Source organism: Ptychodera flava, chromosome 2 (assembly GCF_041260155.1).
Source record: "Ptychodera flava strain L36383 chromosome 2, AS_Pfla_20210202, whole genome shotgun sequence".
Lineage (NCBI taxonomy): Eukaryota > Metazoa > Hemichordata > Enteropneusta > Ptychoderidae > Ptychodera > Ptychodera flava.
The window spans coordinates 19,268,345-19,290,204 of NC_091929.1; the positions used below are offsets into that span (position 1 = coordinate 19,268,345).

Here is a 21,860-nt window from a genome sequence, read left to right on the forward strand (position 1 = left end):
TGGCATGGTATGTTAATGCAGGTTTGGTCCGTAAAAATCATCCATACAGTATCTCGGTAATTAGGGGCCTTCAAATATTCAAGTTTTTTGTTAAAATATACTATATGGGACCTATTATTAAATCGTTTACGCTCGACTTCTGTGAGTTGGCGAGACCTGATTGTGACGTATGAACTTGACAGGATTAGGGTTGATTTACTTGTAAAGGAAACTGCTGCATTTTCAAATCACTTTTGTATTATGTGGACTTCTTTTGGCAAATCAATGCATTTGTTGCCTTTTTAATGAAAATAAAACATGAGCACGCATATTTAGAACTAAGTTTTACATACCCTTGTGGTCCAGTTTCGAGTGATTTAGTTACAGAAATATTAATGATTTTTCAAAATTGTGTGTACTGTTGGTCTTGATTTTCATCAACAGGTATGATAAGACTAAAATAATGTTGGGTTTATATGTTAGCTGCAGTAAAGTCTAAAACTGAATTCCCATAATATGAAGTTATTCGAGCTTGCAAAGTACTGTATGATGAGTTTTAGTTGAGTGAACATGATAAACAATTTGACTGTCCAAGTCAGGCTGTTGTTCATATTAGCAAGAATGTGATCTTTTTTGGTCACTGTCAGATGCCGTAATTTCTATTACATTCTCATAAAACTATACAGATATGAAATATTTGCTTTCACAAAATGAATTATATGCACACATGAAATATGTCTATGTAAAAACTTTGCAAAGTCTGGTGGCTGTGATGCCATTTCACTGTTTGACTAATGTGTCATTGGAAATATTTTAATTGTTACAATGTCATGGTATTGTTATCCTAGAGTCTGTAAAAGTTCATGCACAACAAAGCTCTGAAGAATATTAATCCTTTAAATGCTGTAATGTTTCCCACCAAATTTTACTGCAAAATTTTTGTGATTTTCTTGAAATTTTCTGTAATTGTTTAGATAATTTTTGGACCAAATGGACGGCACATTTCATTGGCTACAGTGTTTTATCAAATGTCTTGCAAGCATCTGGAAAAAATTTACTTGGGTATATTTATAAGAGCAGCAAAAATTGGCTTTTGCACTTGAAAAGATAACGTTTGGATGCCATCGTCCAGTATTTTACAAAATTACATGTTATTTATCAATCAGAGTTCAAAACATCTTTGTAAACCGCAATCCTTGTTACCTTACAGACACAGCCCATTGACAAAGCAAGGAAGGTCTACGAACGGCTGGTGGTTCAGTTTCCCAACGCTGGAAGGTATTGGAAGATATACATAGAAGCTGAGGTTACTATCACTTCGTTTTTATCTTTCTTATAATTTTCTAGTTTGCTTTGTAAAAAATTTACAACGATTTACCAGGCATTAAGTGAGAGATGCATGCTATAGTTTAAAGAATTTTTGATCGATTTTGACAAGAGTTTGAGAACATCTCATGATAATTGCTTACCATTTACATATTACGTCCAAGGACATCTGGTGATAATTTACTTCTATTGAAATGCCAAGTTGACCAGATCATATCGATTTGATCTGAAGCCAGTGAAAGGTCCTAGAAATCAGCAATAGCAGTTTTCGTATCACCAACCACTGCATACTTAATTCACATTCTTATGCAAAACCAACGTTATAAGTGATCTGTGTTTTTGTCTCGATGCAAGTTCTGGCACGTGTTACGACGACACTAACTATTAATTTTAGTAGTGTACATGTTCAATCCAGGGTATTTTTTCACTGTAAAAATATGCCGTTTTGCGTCATACATTTTTTCAACATTAAAGTGCAATATTTTGGATATTTTTGTGGATAATAATTTGAAAACTTCTACTGCACTCCCTGGTAGTCATGCGTCTTCTGTGAGTCTTGCGTCTTTATTGACTCATGTCTCCATTCTTTTGGCTATATAGCATGGAACTTGTAAATATGATTTATGGAAAATGTGGTTTTGTGAGTTGTCAGGTGTGTTTGTGTGTGTGTGTGTGTGTGTGTGTGTGTGTGAAAGACTTTGTGTGAAGCTCTATCATAGACAGGGAGAAACAATTTCTCTACTATCTATGGTTCTATGCACAAATTTCAAATCACTGGGTATTTTTGTATTGTTATTTGCTGTGAGTGTGTATGTATGTGTGTACACACAAATGTGATTGTGAGAATCTCATTAACTGTCTGAGTGGCAATGTAAACAAGACTCTGTTTTGGGGAAGAAGTGCACAGAATATTACATTGTCCGGAATATGATAGGTGTTGATCAAGTTTCACTGTCAAATTTTGTTAAAACTTTGCATGTTAATGTCTATGTTTGTGTGATTGTGTGATTGTGTGTGTGTGTGTGTGTGTGTGTGTGTGTGTGTGCCTGCACATATACCCCTTTCCCTGCCAGACAGTACCACTTCCCCATCAGCAAACTCTGTGAAAAGTAGTATTGCACCAAAATCATACATATTTCCCCGTTTGGCTTGGTCTGTTCCAACAGCTTTAGTCCATAAAAATCATGTTTACAGTATCTGTGATTTCAGGGGCCTTAAATGCTCAGTGTTTCATTAAAATGCACCAAATGGGACATAATTTGCTTCACTAGTTTTAACGAACTTTACCTGATGGTGAAATATGAACTTGGCAGGAAAAGGGATACACATAAAAATTTTAAAAAATGTACAGATTGTGCATGTCTATATATATATATATAATATATATATATATATATATATATATATATATATATATATATATATATATATATATATATATATATATATATATGTATGTATGTGTTTATGTGTGTGTGTGTGTGTTTTGTGTGTATAGATTTGTGTGTGTGTATATAATATATATATACAGTGTATATATATATATATATATATATATATATATATATATATATATATATATATATATATATATATATATATGTACACACATACGTACATACAATAAAGATGTATATAATAAACAAGCTTATCTAGCAGGTACATTATGCTTTTTAAAGATTATTATTTTTGATGTGTTTATACATGAATGATGTGGGTGTGATTGCTGTTTTAATTGCTTGATTGCAGTGTATCAGGTGGAGTTATTTTATTTCAATCAAGTGGAAAATTACACAACTATCATCATTGTTTATAGCCAATGTCGATGAACTACCATTGTATGCCTGTTTACAGTCATCCCATGCTATTAGGTCTGTCCTTATGCTTCAACTGAGTACACTCAACCTTCAAATTGTCTACCGTACAGAATTTCTATTGTCTACCGTACAGAATTTCTACTGGTCTGCATGACTATATTAAACTGTCCTAAAATTTGTAAAATCATCAAATCCATGTTAATTATTGATACAATATCGAGAAAACTTGTCATAAACCTAAATATTTTGCATAATCTTGTGTTCACGTAACATTAGTGACCGGCCAGGGGAGTAAAAACAGTCCAGTAGTTATCTTATGCTCACTTTGAACAAACTCACAAGTAAGCACTAGCGGCGCCCGAGTGCATCAAAAGCGCGTAGTTGTTTGCATGTTAGTTTTGGTCTGTACTGACCAGAACTTCTGTACCAGAGGAGCTCATTGCTTCTATGTCACCCAGATGACAAGACCTCTGGCTTCTGAAATGAACCGTTGACCATCCATCATACCCATTATGTGTGTCACATCATGTTGTTAAATATTAATTGTGCCGGAGGGCTGTACATGTATGCCGTGACTTCGCATACAGTGCTAGCAGACCTCTAAGGTTTATGTGCTGTTGACAATTACTCAGTCTCAAAAAGTCAAAAGAGCACAGGCAGCCTGATGTGATTGATTCTCTGCGTCCATAACTCTCAACTATCAGCGTACCTGAAGAACAAAGGGTATAATATCCATTATGATAACTAAGGAGTTTTGCCAGAGGGCTATCAAGTATCTTTTTGAAACAAATTGCCCCCCTTGATTACATTAATCTCTAAAATTGTTTTGTGTGTGCAGCCTTCCCTTGCTGTTTCACCCCAAGACTTGTGTACATCGATGCTGTTTTCAATACAGTGGACGGATCTATTTACAGCGAAGGGGTGAAGGGTATAGTAGATAAAGCATATATGTCTACTAGACTGATTTGATGAACTAGGATATCAAACGTTTAGTTATCGCATCTTTGCCTGAATACTTAAATTTTTGATATATTAAAATAGCATCTCACAAAACCTACTTGCTCACCGTGTATTTTATAAATTTTATTTTTGAATCAAGAGTTTACAGAAATTGTTCTGGGGTCTAGATAAGAGCAAGACACTGCCAAATATAACTCCTCAGCCGGAGTCAATTCAACTGTCATCAACTTTTGAGTGATGTTACACGCCACATATTATAATGTGTATAGTAATTTCAGCATGCTAGGGTCTTTGAAACACATTTTAACCAAATCAATATTGACAATAATGAATGATCCAGTGATCATTTCTTCCAATAGGCCAACTACATGAAGAACATGAGGCACAATTTTGTGAATCCCCAAATCTGATCAAATCCCCCTTAAAATAATCACAAACGCACAACTTGTCGCTCTTCTACAAATCAATAAAGTTTGAGATTATGATTGATACAGAGTATTTATAGTAGCATTTCACCTCATGATTACCGTCAATGACGCAATGTCACACAGTTGATGTAATCTACTATCTGTAGCCACAGTAAAGTGATACAAGCTTCCTATCTGTAAAAGGATGAGATAGACCTGACTTTTATTTGGTATTTGATAAATTCTGTAACCCTAATACCTTGAACAAAATCTTGATTTGTATAAATTTTCAAAATATATTGTACCTTCCCCCTTCCAATGTTCAAGCCGGGGTTGGGGAAGAGGGGCAACAGTTTCCCCCATGTGAAAGAAACCTGGGAAAACATTGACATTCTATAGTAGAGTCCTTTGTGCTGTGTCAAAAAAGAATAATGTTAAATACCCACACAAAGTGTGTATGAATATATTCATTGTGACAAACTTATCACAGGGCTCATTAATTCACATGTATTTATACATTTATTTTCTACCGTCATCTGTTCATTCTACTGATATTTCTGATTAATTCAGGCCTTACAAAATTGGAAATGAGAAAAAATGATAATACCACAGTCTTTTTCGTGTGTGGAGACCTATACAAGGTTCCATCATTTCCTGATTGTGATCATGTAGGAATATCTCAAGTTTTGTCAGTTTGTTCTTCACGAAAAAAAAAGTTCCCTGTAGTTTGACAGGTGACTTTGACCAATATTGTTATGCATGTGCTTGTGCACCCTATTCTGGTTTCATCAAATCCAGTAAGGTTTGGTATCAGTGGAGGCTAAGTCATATAGTGGTCCACAGTGCAATAACTCTGGTTTTGTTGGGTATTGCTTGACCTTTGACCTCAGCAGAGCTGTGTGACCTGAATATTTTGATAACCTAAATCAGAATATTTTCTTAAAAACCTCATCTCTCACACAAAATGAAGACTGTCAAAAATTTTAAATTCCTGTTAAATCTGCAGAACTACCATTTCTTCACTGCTGAAATCGAGTTGACGATACTGCCACTGTCTGATTTTTCTCAGGCGTCAAATCCAGTATTTTTGAATATAGTCACATTTGATGTCAATTTATGCAGAGTATGATCCTTGTACTCCTGAGATACAGATATCATGAATGCAACTGTTTGATTTGTTTTACCCACTCTTCGAGAAGTATGCTTTGAAACAAATTGTGCCTTTGAAAGTGAGATACTGACTTGAACTTGTTGAGATCAGAAACTTTCTCCAACAATCACCAATATAATTAGTTGAAATCATTGACAAGAGGATCAGAATTCATTGATATGCACAAGTCGCTACCAAAACAAATTGTCCTAACCCATTTACTTAATCTCCATAATTCTTGATTGATAAAAATTATGTACATTTTTCTAAATAGGATATTATCCAACTAAAATAGAATTTGATAGGTGACTTCTGTGTACAGATTTTTTCATTGTAATAAACAACATATCTTAATTATAGAATTCCTGAGTTGTTCCTCGAGTGTGTCTGTATTGATTTTTGCGTGGCACTGCTTTGGTCTTGAGCTGTCTAATCAACAATGCATGCTCACTGCAGAATATATATTTTCAACAATTTCAATATTTTGGCTTCCCTTGACACTACAATGCATAAGCCAAAATGTACTAACAGGGTAGCCACTCAAAATCTTCTGTGTGTTTTCTTGTCTGTCGCCTATTTGACGTAATTTGAAATTAGCGGAGAGAGAAGTTATGACCTCTCGATTTTTGTGATGATCAGAAAGTTACTATCTCCTGTTAAATTCAACACAGAATGGTGACCATTTCAAATTTTAAATTCTCATCAGGGTTAGGTTAATCACTGCTTTAGCTAAAAATTTTACCAGATCTCAGATTTAGAATCATCGGAGTTCACAGTGAGATTCTGAGGGGCGGGTCACCCATCACTTTCCAATAATTTATTCATATGTAACTAAACACACAAAAGAATACATTTTCACAACAAAAGAACATTCAAATCTTCCACTGTTATGCAAATTGCAAAATCCCATCAGTTTTCCAACCTGTGGCAAATGCTAATCATGGTAGTGGTGTAGAAAAGTGTAAAGCTTCCGTAGCAATTTAAAAAAAATTTTCAAAGCTATAATATTTTTTATGTAGGTCACTACCATGGTGCTGTTGATTAAAATTGGGGCCGGTCAGTGAAAATAGTGGAGCTAAACAAAAATCTTTTGATGAGATAGTTACAGAATCGGGATAGGCTTGTGGGTCATGGTATGATAATGAATGCTATTTAATATCATCCCAGATGTGTACAAAATGTTAAATGTTGATATCTCATCAGTACATCACATGGTTCTCAGACTGCATAGCGACCTTTGAGTTCTCTTCTGAAACATTATTTCTGTGTCGCAAATATGCAATGTGCAGTTTCATGTTTTGAAGTAGACACTACACTGTGTTTTGTTATACAGTTTTATGAAATATATGCTTAAGGTGAAGGGCGACGAATTCGGACGCGCACATGCTTTAGAACAGTTCTGCGCAGATTTAACTGCAGCCTGCCGCAAATGGGTTATTTTGTAGCGCATGTATTTAACATCACCTGTCATTGTTGAAGTTACGCTTTTACCTAATTTTTTGACCCAGTCTCTTAGAAATACATGTGACTTTTAACCTTGTCATATTTTGACCCCCTAGGAAGCTGGTTTTTATTCAATATGAGCGCAAAATTAACATTTCTCTCCAATTTAAATGGCGCATATTACCCATTTACCTGGAGATATTGTAAAAAGTAGCATGGTGACACCCTTTTATTAAAAGTGTAAACTAAATGGTATTATGTCAGAATTTTATTCACCAAGTTTGGTCAAAATGACACCAGTCAAAGCGACAGGAAGAAAGTTCGAAAATTATGTAGTGATATAATTTCGATGTCGTCATTTTGTAATCAATACTTATGTTCAAATTTCTTTACAAACATCATGAAAACTATACATTCGATAGATATGGATCTTAATTCTTGGTATTTATTAAAATTAACTCATTTGCTAAGCGTTTTATATTTGCTTTCTTTAGTTTAAGTGAATTATATCATTTTTATTTATTTCTAACGACGCCATTTTAACGTCCGTTTCCATGGAAACGAGCTTGGTGACCCCCATTTTTTATTTCATTTTTGCACTTGCACAACTTCCAAGAATATTTGTGCAAAGTTTCAAGAAAATGACACCACAACCTAATTTTGACGTAATTCGTAGTACTTCACCTTAAAAGCCCTGTGCCTTCAAGTCATGATGATAAAATATTCTTTGGAAGTTCACATTATTCTACATGTATACTCCTGTAGTTCACATCTTTTCTATTTTCAATTGAATTTTCAGCTCTGCTGTTGTGTTAGAGACATGGAGCTATAGAGAAAGGTAGATTGATGGTGGCGTCTGTGACCTTTGATGGTTGAACTTTGATTGATTCATTGAATAAGGAAATTTTTGCCTGGAATTCTTAAATGATATTTTCAAACATTTTCTTTTTTACTGCTGGTTTTGCAGCTTTTAACATTTGTGTGTAGCTTCATAGGAATGCCCTCATGAAGTGTGAGCATCACCAGAAGATTTTCATATTCAAATTATTGACAATTCTAATTTTTAGCTCAATCATCTTTAAAAATCTTTTATTAAACTGATTTTCAATAGCAATCAAATTTTATGTGTAAATTTCCAGGGATGACCTCAGTCAGGTTTGTTCAGATTGGTAAAGAAAATTGTTTTCTCTATACTCATCTGTCATACAGCTGTCAAATTCAACATGTAGCTTCATGGGAATGAAGTTTTGTGAATTTGCATCGTAAATTTTTTAATTTTTATCACAACTGGAAGTTGTGATATAGAGGTGGTTTCAACCGGTGTTTGATGTCGTCCATTTCCGTAAACGACAAAAAGTCAAAAACTGCTGAACAGACTGCGTTGATATTTGATATCAATACATAGACTGGTTCCAAGGTTCCAATTCCGAAAAATGGAGCCAAACGGAGCGCCGGTTAGATAGTTTTGGGAAATTTCTAACCCCCCTTTTTATCTAATTGATTTTAGGGGTCTTTCATATATGTAGTTTTGGAATGTACACCAATCCTGCATTGTGGACTGTTTTATGAGTTGTTGAACAGAAATGAGGTTTTGATGAATGTTAGAAATATGCAGGATGGCTGATTCGAAGTATAAGAGATTTCTATGGTCTTTTGGGCATCAAAAGCATTAAAAAAAACATATTTCATAGTTTAGATTCTCACTTTTGAGATGACCCTAGGCATTTGTTAAGTAAACATCCTTGAGTCAATATACAGACTTTGACATTCCAGAGATTAAGTATCCACAACCTCACATGTTACAGTCTTTCACTACAATGGTATGGCCCAAACCCATTGTTATCAATGGAGAGTGTGGACCTGTCTACAGGAAATTGGGGTGAACAGTTAGACAATGACGTTACAAGTTGTAGGTTAGTTATCAAGGTAGCACCAGCATACAGTCCTGAGCATCTGTCCATGTGTTCTCACAGCAAATTACAGGGAAAAATATATTTGAGAAGTTTCTCTCCTTTAAAGAGAAGTATATTACAATTTACTAGTAAACCTGTCATGGATAGATTGCTCTCAAATGATCTGAAACACAGTTATTGCCCATTAGCAACAAATCTATAGCAAGATTTATGTAAAGTTCATGAACTTACACAAGGTATTAGACAAAAGATGACCATGACTTTGCTACTTCTCAACATTTATTTTATTATTATTATTATTATTATTTATTTCTTAAAAAGCGCACTACACTTCGTCTCAGTGCTCTGTACACAAACAATGAAAAGAATGAAAATAAAAGAAAATCAAAACATATCATTAAACACAGTAACATTCCTTAAAAAGATCAGTTTTCAACTGGCGCTTAAAGGATTGAACCTAACAGTTTAAAATAGCATTAGTAAACGCTTGTTCATTCCATAATATTGGAGCAGCAACTGAAAAAGCACGGAAACCATAGTTTACAGTAGTGTTCCTCGTATCACGCCGAATTAACAATAATTTATCAGAGGAACGGAGAACACGTCGTTGAACCTGAATATCTATCAGTGACTTCAAATACTCTGGACATTTACCGGTTAGGATTTTGAAAGTGAGGAGAAGAATTTTAAACTTGAATCTTTCTTTTACCGGTAACCAATGCAAATCCATTAAAACAGGCGTGATGTGTTCACATTTCCGTGTACGACTAATTAATTATTTCAATCAGATTTCCCCAGCTTAGTGTATAATTTTGTAATCTTAATTACTGTCAACTTAGCTTTACTAACTTATTCATACCTCATTATTCTTACACTACTGTTATACCTTATAACCACAAAATTTCAAGAGATGCATATATGATTGTCACTTTACAAACAATTTACAAATATGTCTTCTGCTTTTTCTCCATATACATATACATGTCTCTTTTCTCATAAAAATGAGCTTAAAATCGCAATGTGAAAAATAGTCTTTCAGCTATATGTTGCTCATTGACTTCGTGGTCTGTCTAATTCACAGTGAGTGTGGTTGTTGATAAATGCCGATAATACTAGGCGGTATTATGTCCAAGCGCCATTGGCGGTATTTTTAACATAATGACCATAGGTCATTATCACATCTGGAAGTTGTGATATAGGGTTAGCTTCACCCGTGGTGGACAGTGTCCATTTTCCGTAAACGACAAAAAGTCAAAAACCACTGAACAGACTGCATTGATATTTGGTAGAGATATTCAGACTAATTCCAAGGTTCCGATTCGAAAAATGGAGCCAAACGGAGCAGCGGTTAGATAGTTTTGGGAAATTTCTAACCCCCCTTTAACTAATTGATTTTAGGGGTCTTTCATATATGTAGTTTTGGAATGTACACCAATCCTGCATTGTGGACTATTTAATGAGTTGTGGAACAGAAATGAGGTTTTGATGAATGTTACAAATATGCAGGATGGCTGATTCAAAGTATCAGAGATTTTCATGCGCTTTTGGTAATAAAATTGATAAAAAACAACATATTTAATGTTTTAGATTTCTCACATTTGTTATTGACCCTTAACATTACAGACTTGATGACATAACTAGCTGCTGGACCTGTTTACTGGCGCATTGATTTAAAGACAAAGATCGTTTTATTTTGTAATAAGGACGTGTGATTTCGTAAAACATAGTCTATTAGCCTGGAAATGTGATTTTTGCGAATATTGCTTACCCCACTGACAAACAGTGTGGTTTGAAAATGGCTGGAATTCGCAACTTCGGGACTTTGTTTTCTGTGTGCATTTACTGACAAACTCCAAACCCGCAGCACCTACCCATTCAGTATTTCATGTACAGGTGTACCCAGAGATAGAGTAGTTTCACAATGTGCCAGTTGTGATCAAGTGCCATTGGCGCTATTTTTCATTATAGTTGGCTCAATTTTTCAAAAAATCATTTCTGAAAGCGTAGTCCAATTGTAATGAAATTTGGTTGATAAATTCCCAAGGATGACCTTAATACTTTTATTCAAATGGTTATGAAACCTTGCAAATGGGTTAATTTTTGGGGTTTTTTTAGTCCAAAACTTCAAAAATGATGATACATATGGCATATCAGTTTGTTTAAATTGGTACAAATTTGCCAATATATATGGTTTTGAAAATACCGCAGAGCTGTGTCAGCAAAAAGGTTTCGTTTTCAAATCCATTGAAAGACTTTGCTTTCATTTTTGTTTCATGAAGGTATACTTCTGAGAATCCAGTATATTTTGCATTTATGATTTCCTGTAAATACACTGTGAATATTTTGTTTTGTTGAGGAATCTGGTTTCAGCTCCAAAGTCCATTTCGTCTGTTACATTACTTAGAACTGTAAATTATTGTATACCTGTACACTTGTATGTTTGTCTTTCATCCCTCAGTCTCCTATCAAGGGTTCAAAGGTCATACACTGCAGCGATCCTGCGCTTGCTGCGCTACATCAGTACACAGTGCACTGAACACACTGCTGTTATTGATACATATTAACTGAAGACATATTCACATTTGCATTGTATTGCCAAAGAGCTTCACTGCTTCTGATGAGATCTCTTATTTGCCATTTGGAATTGAAGTAAGCTTTGAAAAGAGTAAATCTCCGCCAACAAAGTAGAAAATCATTTTCTGGTCGTTACCTTTATTGTTTCAAGACCTACGCCTTGTGTCTTGTTTTGACTCAAGTGTTCTGCAAAATCAGCACCACCACCACCACATTTTCACATATACTGCTAAAACTACTCAAAGAATTCATGATATACATCTCTAGACTTGATTAACTCTATTTGTTGAGTAGCTTTCCTTATAAACCCTAGGGAGGCCAAAGCCTCAGCGGGCAAATTGTTAAAATTGGCAAAAATGCCTTTTTTGGATATTCATAAAAATGAAACTACACGCATTACTACTCCATATTTTGTATTTATTGTACATTATTTGAATATCAGCAAATTGATTGATTGAATGAAACAGATTATTCTTGAAATGCAATTTCTCAAAATTTGTGGTCAAAAATAAGTGTTTCTGCTAATTTAGAAAGTTGTTTTTAGCTCATATTTGGTTTTATATATAAATACCAAAAAGAGCTTATATGATGAGTCTAAGTGGCGTCTATGTCTGTATATTTGTGGGTATGTGCGGATGTATGTCCGTCACACACAAAGGCTCCCATACCGCCAAAGCTACCGTCTCAGTATTTGGTGTACAGGTAGATGTAGGGGTTGAGATGTGAATTTGTTCAAATGAACACATCAGTGTCAAAAATGTGCAAATGAGGTAAGAAAAGCGAAATTCTGAAACAGGCTTGAAACAGTCTTACTCCACTGACTTGAGTCATTTCCTGTCATTGTTTATGAACTGTTACATATTAACAGACCTGCTCAAACCATAGACAGTAGAGGGGAGGAAGACCGTCTATGGTCAAACTAAGGGGGGCTACCTGCCTTTCTGCTATGCATGTTGCTAAAGTTGACCTCCAGTACCTACAGTTTCAGACCTTAATTACTTTTGTCATTCTTGTTTTTCTGGTTTAAATATTTCTTGTTGTTTTTCTGGTTGTACTGTGCAGAAATCATTGTCATAACATCAACGTAGAATTTTCCTGCACTGAACAGATAGAAACAACATTTATTGTTGATCTTTGGTACCCATACTGGTATGTACCAATTCTGATCAAATTTGAGCGACACCGTATAATTACGGTATTTTTGTAAAAGTTGGGGTTTTCATAACCCGAGTAAAAAATGCTAAAATGGAAGGGAAAATGTATTCAAATCTGTAAAATCATCACAGTCAAGAAAGATATCACATTCTCAAGTGGTGTCTGAAAAGTTGCATCTTTGAATTTCTTTTGCGAAATGATAAACACCTGGAACAAATCTTATGTTTCTTGGCTTACATACGACATTATTAAGAAATAATTTTGTGACAGAGGCTTTAATTTTTTGCGTAAACATTACAATTGTAGCTTTATGAACATAAGACGTCAGGGCAAAGTAACAAACTGGGAAAAGACTGATAAATATGCATGAATCTTTTTGATTGTATGATCATATCATTTGCATATATTTCATAGTAAGATAACTCAGAATTCTTGCATGGCTCATTGGTAAGTGAGACATTGATCATGAAAAAGTGATATTTTGTATTTACAATCCTCATAATTGTTGCTGCTATTAAAAAGTGGCAAAACTGAAATGATGTCTTTGTCTTTTTTGTGTCCTCTGACTTTCTTACTGACACCAGCAAAACCCCAAGACTGTGAAAGTAATTCATAGTCAGTTTTCGAAGCATATTCTATTGAATTTAAAGTGAGAGTAGCCGTGACTTTTGAGTTTTTTCACTGATTTTTTTTTTGTATGTCAATTGTAAGTTCTTCGTGTGATCCCCAAATCATGTTGAAAGCTAAACCATTTAGCCTGTCAATACAGCATATATATGTATGTGCAAAATGCACATATTGTTTACATTGGAATTTTGGTCCAGACTAAAATTCACTTGGAACAATTATGCTGTTTACACATGTACAGGCTGAGTTGACAAGCTGAATACTGTGTATCTCAACATGCTTTTGGGAGTAGAACAAGAAACTGCAGTTTACATTAAAATAAAAAAAAAGTAAAAAAATCAAAAGTTATAGCTAATTCCCCTTTAAATGAAACCCATCCTTTTACTATGTTGAATTCTGTTGGAAGTTGTGTGGAGACAACTCTTGACATTGCCATGAAAAAAATACAAATTTTAAGTTCAAACATAAATATTTGGGATACAAAAACAATATTTGGGATAATTTTAATATTGCAAAAATGCACTGTAATTAAGACTATTGATGTGCATTTGATTGAACTTTTTGAGATAATGTTTTCGCTAGTTGATCAAAAATCCACTAGTTGAAATGAAATTTAACATGGCATCTTTGCAAGTCAGTTTTAACTCTCAGGTGAAAGACCATCTCAACATGACAGCCTGTCAAAAATATTCATTTGATTAAAACTAAATGGTCTCTGGGTTTTGCTGGTATTAAGTGCACACACAAGTCAAATAATCTTCTAAAGGGGATATATTAACCAAACATTGCTCTTATAATTTAAATATAGTCACTGCTGTGATAAAGCAAGTGTCTTGCAAGAAGCTGTCTCTGCTGGTATTGGTTGAAAATTTTTGATATCGATTTTGCAGTAATGAAATCTTTTTAGCTCTGCTGTCAGCAACCGGAGCTTATCTAATAAGTGGATGTGTCCATGGTCTGTCAACTTTTTACATTCTTTCAAAATGAGGAGTCTGATTCCTTTAATATATGAAGAACAGGTCCCCAGAGATGACCTCAATCACATTTCAAATTGTGATCAAATATGCATGTATTTTGAGGCTAATTTTGCTATTTTGGGGCAAAAATCATCTCCATAATGGCTAGTCCGACAGCTTTAATATTGGTGTACATGTTCCCAGGGATGACCTTACTCAGATTTGTTCAAATTTTGATGAAATATGCAAATTTGTATTTTTAAGGCAATTTTATCATTTTTGGTGAAAATTCTTTTCCACCAAAACCGATTGTCTGATAGTTTTGATAGTTGGTATACAGATTCCAAGGGGTTATCTGAATGTAAGATACTAAAATTATGATGAAATCTGTAATTTTGTATTGTCAGGGCAATTTTGACCATATTTGGTAAAAAAATTTGTGTCTCAAAAATCACTCGTCTGGTAGCTTTCATATTAAGTAGACATGTTCTTGGTGTGATACGTTCAAATTATGATGAAATCTTAAATTCTGTATTTTTGCAGCTATTTTTGCTATTTTTCGTCAGGCCATTCTGAAATGAGCTAACAAAGATTTGACCTTCATCAACACTTGTCACAAATAGCTATTCTCTTCATAACACAGCAGAGCTATATCAGCTGCTAGGTCACTTGTTTTGCAATTATAGTACATAAGGCTGTATATTAGTGATGGTATAAATGTTACTAACAATTTAAACAATATTTCTTTATCTCCACTGATCTTCAGTCTTGCCCCTATAGTTTCGCACTGTGTGTCTTTGCTTACCAGAGTATCAAGAGATATTCAAAGCAAATAAAATATTTATTTTCATAAAGGTATCTTTCCTACAACAGCAACAGAAAAATTTGATATTGCTCCTGTAAGGTTTTTCAAATGAAATCCGAAATTTCAATTAGATGATCAGGTTCAATGTTGAAAAATTGATTCTGCATTGAATCCAAAATATTTTGTTTAAATTTGAGCTGAAAATTGTTTTTGATTGCCTTACAAAGCTTGCATTGAAACTTCATCTCAAATCTCAATGACAAAAACCGATGGAAACTTCAGAGAATATTTGAGCAGCAAGCGCACTTAAAGAGTTTGTTAGAGGCTCCTTAGAGGAACTCCCTAACTTGATGACAAATGACAAGTACTTCCTACTCTGGCCATGTTTATTGTCATTATGACAAAATATGAAATTTGCATGTTGGGATTAGATGCACTTACCATATTTGGTCAAAAAAAATTTGTCTCAAAAATCACTCGTCTGATAGCCTTAATATTTAGCCTAGTGAGGAGAGAATCTGTATTTCCCTGAACGCTAAAGAAGTAACAAACACACAGCACTTAATGAACACATCGTATTATAAAGAGAATTTTGCGATAATAGTTAAGACAAAGGAATGATATAGATGAAACTTTGGCTGTTTACCTGTACATATATATGATGCGGATCAGCAAAATAACAGCTTTTGACAACTACATGTAGAATATGTAAACTTCCATTTTGTCTCTTTAACCTTGAAAATATGTATTAAATTTATGAATGTATGGAAATTGCACTCTAGGTATATTATGAATCATTTCATTAAATTCAATATGACCGTATATCAGTGTTTTTGTTAAGGCTGTTACCTACAGTAAATGTTACCAGGGTTCCCCTTGGTATATCAATGCAATCAGATTTAGGGACAGCAGCAATGTTACCGGGGTTCCCAAATCATTTACAAATGTTCCAGAACCTCAGCAAAAACACTGTATACAAACTACAATCCAAAAAGATACCATAAAAATTTGAGTGGCCAAAAATCTGTTCCCAAGGTGCAGCCTACCTTTAGGTAGAATGTGCCTCCGGGACAATTTTTCGGACTCAAATAATCTTGGCTAATCTACCGCTTATGGGCGCTCGTTTTAAAGCTCTTGGAGTGAAAAAAATGTTAGTCATCGTAGCAAAATGTGAGGTACATGAATAATCCATGCTGAAAGGGAATCATTAAAATAAACACTCTAATAATGAAACCATGCTTATTAATAAAATTTTCATAAATTAATACTAATCTACCTCACATCGTCTGTGTTTTTGCTAAGGTTTGGGAATATTGGTAAATGATTTGGGAACCCCGGTAACATTTCTGCTGTCCCCTAATCAGATTGCATTGATATACCACAGGGAACCCCTGTAAAATGACTGGGGAAACCCGGTAACATTAATGGGGTACTGGCCTTGACAAAAACACTGATTGTGCACTAAGATTATCTACAGATTGCACATACACAGTGCAGACAAAATGGTACAGGCTGAGAGTGTGTGAATTTGAAAGCACTGGAATTTAAACATTTAGCACCTCAAAATTTCTACTACCTTAGAGCTTTTGTCTTGTGCTGGAGGGGAGGGGGCACACTACATAATCTTGAAATGCATTGTGGGTAAAAAGTAGACTTCTCACAACAACAGGAATTTAAGATAGTGATCTCATGAATAATTTTAAAATACCAGTAAATATTTACTATCATGGCAATTTGTGAAACAAGCTAAACTCATTCATCTTTTCATCCTTTTTGGCATTTCTGGCATAAATTCCTGTATAACCTGAATCTTTACTTGGCTTCTGTAAAGTTATGTGTTTTACCTGTAGAAATCAACATATAGAAATTTTATGACCCACTTAGGTAGCAGAATCATATTGAAGGTGCTGAAAATTGAAAGTCCTTAACTAATCTGTAAAGGACTCTGAAGCAATCCATTTTAAAATCAAGAATAAAAGTCGGGGTCACAGTGCAAAATTTTGTAATTCACAATGGGCAACATCTTGGTGATAACTGTATAAGGAAAGATAGAATATTGGATTTTCACAAATATAAGTAGGTGAAAACTTGAGTCCCTCCATAAGCTTCAAAATATTTTACCACAAATAGTAGACCAAAAGTATTGAAAAGTATTGAAAAAGGTATGAGAGTCCAAATATCAGTCCCAGAGGTATTAGTGTAATGATATAATTGTGGTTCTTCTCATCCTTTAATATGGTCATAGTTATGATTCAAACATCATTTTATTTTTGATGGTATGTGGTATTTATGACTGGAAAAATTCTAGTTTGCAAAAGGTTGGTGATAGAGGCACGAACTTGTTGGGCTGTATTAACCCTTTTCCTGCCAGACAGTATCACTTCCCCATCTGCCAAGTCAGTGAAAAGCAGTATTGAGCCAAAACCATATGTATTTTCACCAACCTGGCTTGGTATGTTGTAGCAGCTTTAGTCTGTAAAAATCATGTTTACAGTATCTCTGTCTTCAGGGACCTTCAAATATTCAAGTCTTTGTCGAAACGCACCATATGGGACATGTTTTCTGCTTCACTAGTTTTAACCAACTTGACCTGATGGTGAAATATGAACTTGGCAGGGAAGGGTTAAAGTTTACCATTATTTATACATTCCTACACCAGGATGTGAAGTTGGAGAAGCCATGAAACTGCATCTTGCAGTACTGCATTAATTGTACACTACAAATGCATGAAAAATGGAAACATCATGAAAAGTTATGACATCGCGAAAAAAACTTGAGGACTTTAAAGTTAAATAAATCAGCAAAGCCTTTGAACAGAACCAGGGATTATACAAACTTTACTACCATGCCATGCCATGGCTGGCTTGCTGCCATGGAAATCATGTGCAATTCGTTTTGATAGTCCATGAGAGCACTGCTATTTTGATGCTTTGATTACGCAACTAATTTAGAAAATAGAATTTTCGTTTCCAAAATGTCACAGCTGTGTGAAAAGATGAATTTCCTCAGAACAGTCGATCGTTCACTATGTTGGCATTGATGTTGATGAAAATCACTCACAATAAATGAGACAACAGATAACTTAGGTAGATTTTTCAGTATTCGTCAACATTTTCACCTTCCCATAAGCATGTTGAAATTCAAACTATTAACCATTACCTGCACATAGCATTGTGTAGCTTATGCAATGTTAAAGGACCAGCAGCATTAACTTTGATAATTTTTAGCTACTATAGACTATAGTCTATAGAAGCTATTGGGATGGGTATCCGTCCGGCGTCCGGCGTCAGTCGTATGTATGTATGTATGTATGTATGTATGTATGTATGTATGTATGTATGTCCGTTTGTGAGGCGTCCGTCCACTCAAATATCTTGAGAACCGCAGTACTTACTGATTTGATATTTGTTGTGTAGATGAAAAATTGATTTTGAGAAACTATTTTTTTAATTTTTGATATTGTTGAAAATAGGCAAATTAATGCCAAAAAAGGTGTTTTTGGTAAAAAATCTTCTTCTTCATAACCACTGGTCAGACAGCTTTGTTATTTGGTATACAGGTCCCTAGGGATAACCCAACTTAGATTTGTTCAAATTGTGATGAATATGCAAATGTGTATTTTTAAGGAATTTTTTTGTCATTTTTGGTCAAAGTTTGACTTACACTGTATGTAATTCTTGTACTGTATAAACCCTATCAATTCACCCAGAAAAAATAATTAATATGATTTTAAATAATTGAATTAATTAGGAAATCATCAAAGCCAAAATAATTTTAGTGTGGAATTATCAGAAAGTTCAACTTTTTTTGACAGTTCATCGTGAATTGAGGATTAAAACATGTAAAGGCAACTTTCCTGAATCCCAACTTTGATATATTCTGAACCACCATTTATGTTATCTAAAAGAAATTGCTCATAATAGTTTGTCATGATAGGGTGGTCAAATAAATAGAGATAGAGAAAGTTCTAATTTCCATTTATGGTTGACTTGGTAAGGATAAAATAAAATTACTTTTTGAGGAAAAAATAGAGTGGTCAATTAAAAGAGTGGTCAAAGTGATAGGGTTTTTATGGTAAAGCTTCGCTGTAAGATTCCTCATGTGCTATTTATAGCAATTGTGCAATCTGTGTAAACAGTGCAATGAAAGTGTAACATGATTCCTTATAATGCTTTTGATGACCTTGAACTTCTTAAGTTTCAAACATTTGTCTCTTCAGTGTGCTTTCTCTGAGTACGTACAGTCTCAACTTATTCAACAGAACTTACTTACAATGTTAATTTGAAAGTTAAAATGTGCTTGGTTAATAGGATGAAAATACTGATATTAAAAGATAACCAGCTCAAGATTCTTTATAACCTGACAGATATGCTGTTTTTTTATGACGTAAATCTTGATTTAAGCAAGTCTTGTTTACTTTAATTAGAATGTAATTAACTCTCGTTTATTTGCTGTTATAGACTAATATAGTCTGATGAAATATGCAAATCTGTATTTTTACAGAATTTTTCCATTTTTGGTCAGGCCATCCTGAAATGAGCTATCAAAGATATCCACCTTCTTCATCAATACATGTGTCACAAAAGGTTATTCTCTACATAACACAGCAGAGCTCTGTCAACTGTTGAGTCGTGTTTTTTCAAAACAGCTGGTCAGACAGCTTTAATATTTGGTTTACATGTCCCTAGGACGACCAAAGTGAGATAATTTCATACAGTCAGGAAATACTTAATTTTGTATCCATGTCTATAGTAGCTTCAGGGACTTTGGCCCTATGTTTTTCACAATTTTTGTTTTTAACGTCAACCACAAATTCTTCGGATATTGTCAGAAGCATGTTGAGATACATGGAGTTGAGCTTATCAACTCAGCTGGTATATGTATTGACTGCATTGTTACTGTTGAAAAATGAAATCTGGTCAGGACTAGAATTCACATTTAAATAATAACAGTGCAGTTTACATGAACAGTGCTTTTTACACATGTTGACACCAAGTTGACATAGTGTTTCATCCGGAATGGCATCCCCCCTTTACTACAACATTTAGGGGGGAATTTCACCCTTTCATTTGTTCTGCTGTATCTCTAAGGTGTTACTGGCACCATTTCATTGGGGGCTGGTTCCCCCTTGAAAAATTACTAGCGGGTGCCAAAATGTCAATAAAGGGGAATACCCATCCCCCTCTCTAGATGAAACACTGGTTGACGTGCTAGAGCGTTGGAGTTTCAACATGCCTTTTGGAGTTAAACAAGAACATACAATCAACATACAAAACAAAAATATTGAAAAAAATCAAAGGTTTTGACCACAGACCATTTAATGTCTGATAAATTAAGTGAAGTTAAAGGGACAAAGTCGGCCATTTTTCATGAATTTTGTTTGATGCAAGATACCATTAATTCATTTCCGCGATGGTTTCTGTGGTTTCATTCAATTTGTCTAAAAACCAGGGTTGAATATATGCATGGTCACCCATTCATTCAGTATCTTTCACATGTCAAACAATATAAGTAATATCTCATATCAAACACAAATTCATGAAAAATGGCAGACTTTGTCCCTTTAACATTAAAGGGATATAGTCGTTGGAAACTGCGCCTGTGCGAGTTTCTTGTTTACAATCAATGTATTTCGTGCATGATATCAAGATGCACCTCATCATCATAGCTGCAATATTTAAATTATACGATGATAGATTATCACAGACATGTTTTAACTGTTATCAATCACCTTTGTGCCTTGGTTACATTGTTGCCATTGGCCGTATGGGTCCCATACGACCTTTGAGCACAGTTCCAACGACCATGTCCCTTTAAAATTATGCATTAAGCATGTAGAGTATATGGTCAGAATGTTTTGACAAGTTGAATTTTGGAATGATTTGGAATGGCAGGTGTATCGAAAGTTACATTGAAAAAAAAAAAAAAAAAAAAATATATATATATATATATATATATATATATATACACACACATATATGTGTGTGTATATATATATATATATATATATATATATATATATATATATATATATATATATATATATATATATATGTATGTATGTATGTATGTATGTATGTATGTATGTATAAAATAACACAAATTACTTCAAGTAATAATATCTGATCCTTAAAGGCATACAGTTGTCGTAACTGCTCTCAAAGGTTGTATAAACACTATCCAATGTACAATGGTGATTAATGAAAATTAAACCATGTCTGTCATAATCTACATTGTATAATTTAAATGTTGTAGCTATGATTAGGTGCATCAAGATATCACGTATGAAATACATTGTTTTTTAAACAAACTCACACAGGTGCAGTTCCGACGACAGTTTCTTTTTAAGTTTCATCCATCTTGCAATCTTCAGACCAATATTATTACTTTGTACTTGAAGTAAACTGTGTTATTATTTATAATGCTCTGTTTTTAGCATCAAACACTGTAATTTCCCATGGTGACAGACGGGTAGAGGGAGGGGGAATCAGTTGCAGCTTCCTACATTGAACAACTTTTAGAGTTTGCATCAATTGTCTATAAATAGCACATAACTCAATAAATCTTAGCTGTTCAGGTCCTTCAATAGCAAAGGGTTAAAGAAATTAAAAAGATATCATCTCAATAAATTTGTGTATATCAAATTGATCATCAATATGCATGATCTATGATCTTGATTAAATGAGACTGTTAGCAGAGCTTGCAAAGGAGTGAACCTCCATGTGCTACTGTGTGGTTTCATAATGAT

The 21,860-nt window shown here is 34.2% G+C and overlaps 1 protein-coding gene across 1 annotated transcript in view; it reads left to right on the forward strand.

The window, feature by feature from the left end:
- LOC139116319 (cleavage stimulation factor subunit 3-like) overlaps positions 1–21,860 on the forward strand; it is a 43,750-nt gene that overhangs the window by 2,785 nt on the left and 19,105 nt on the right. Inside the window, exon 3 of the mRNA XM_070678954.1 lies at positions 1,190–1,285. Within this exon, the coding sequence (XP_070535055.1) occupies positions 1,190–1,285 (96 nt within the window). The remainder of the gene's footprint in view (positions 1–1,189; positions 1,286–21,860) is intronic.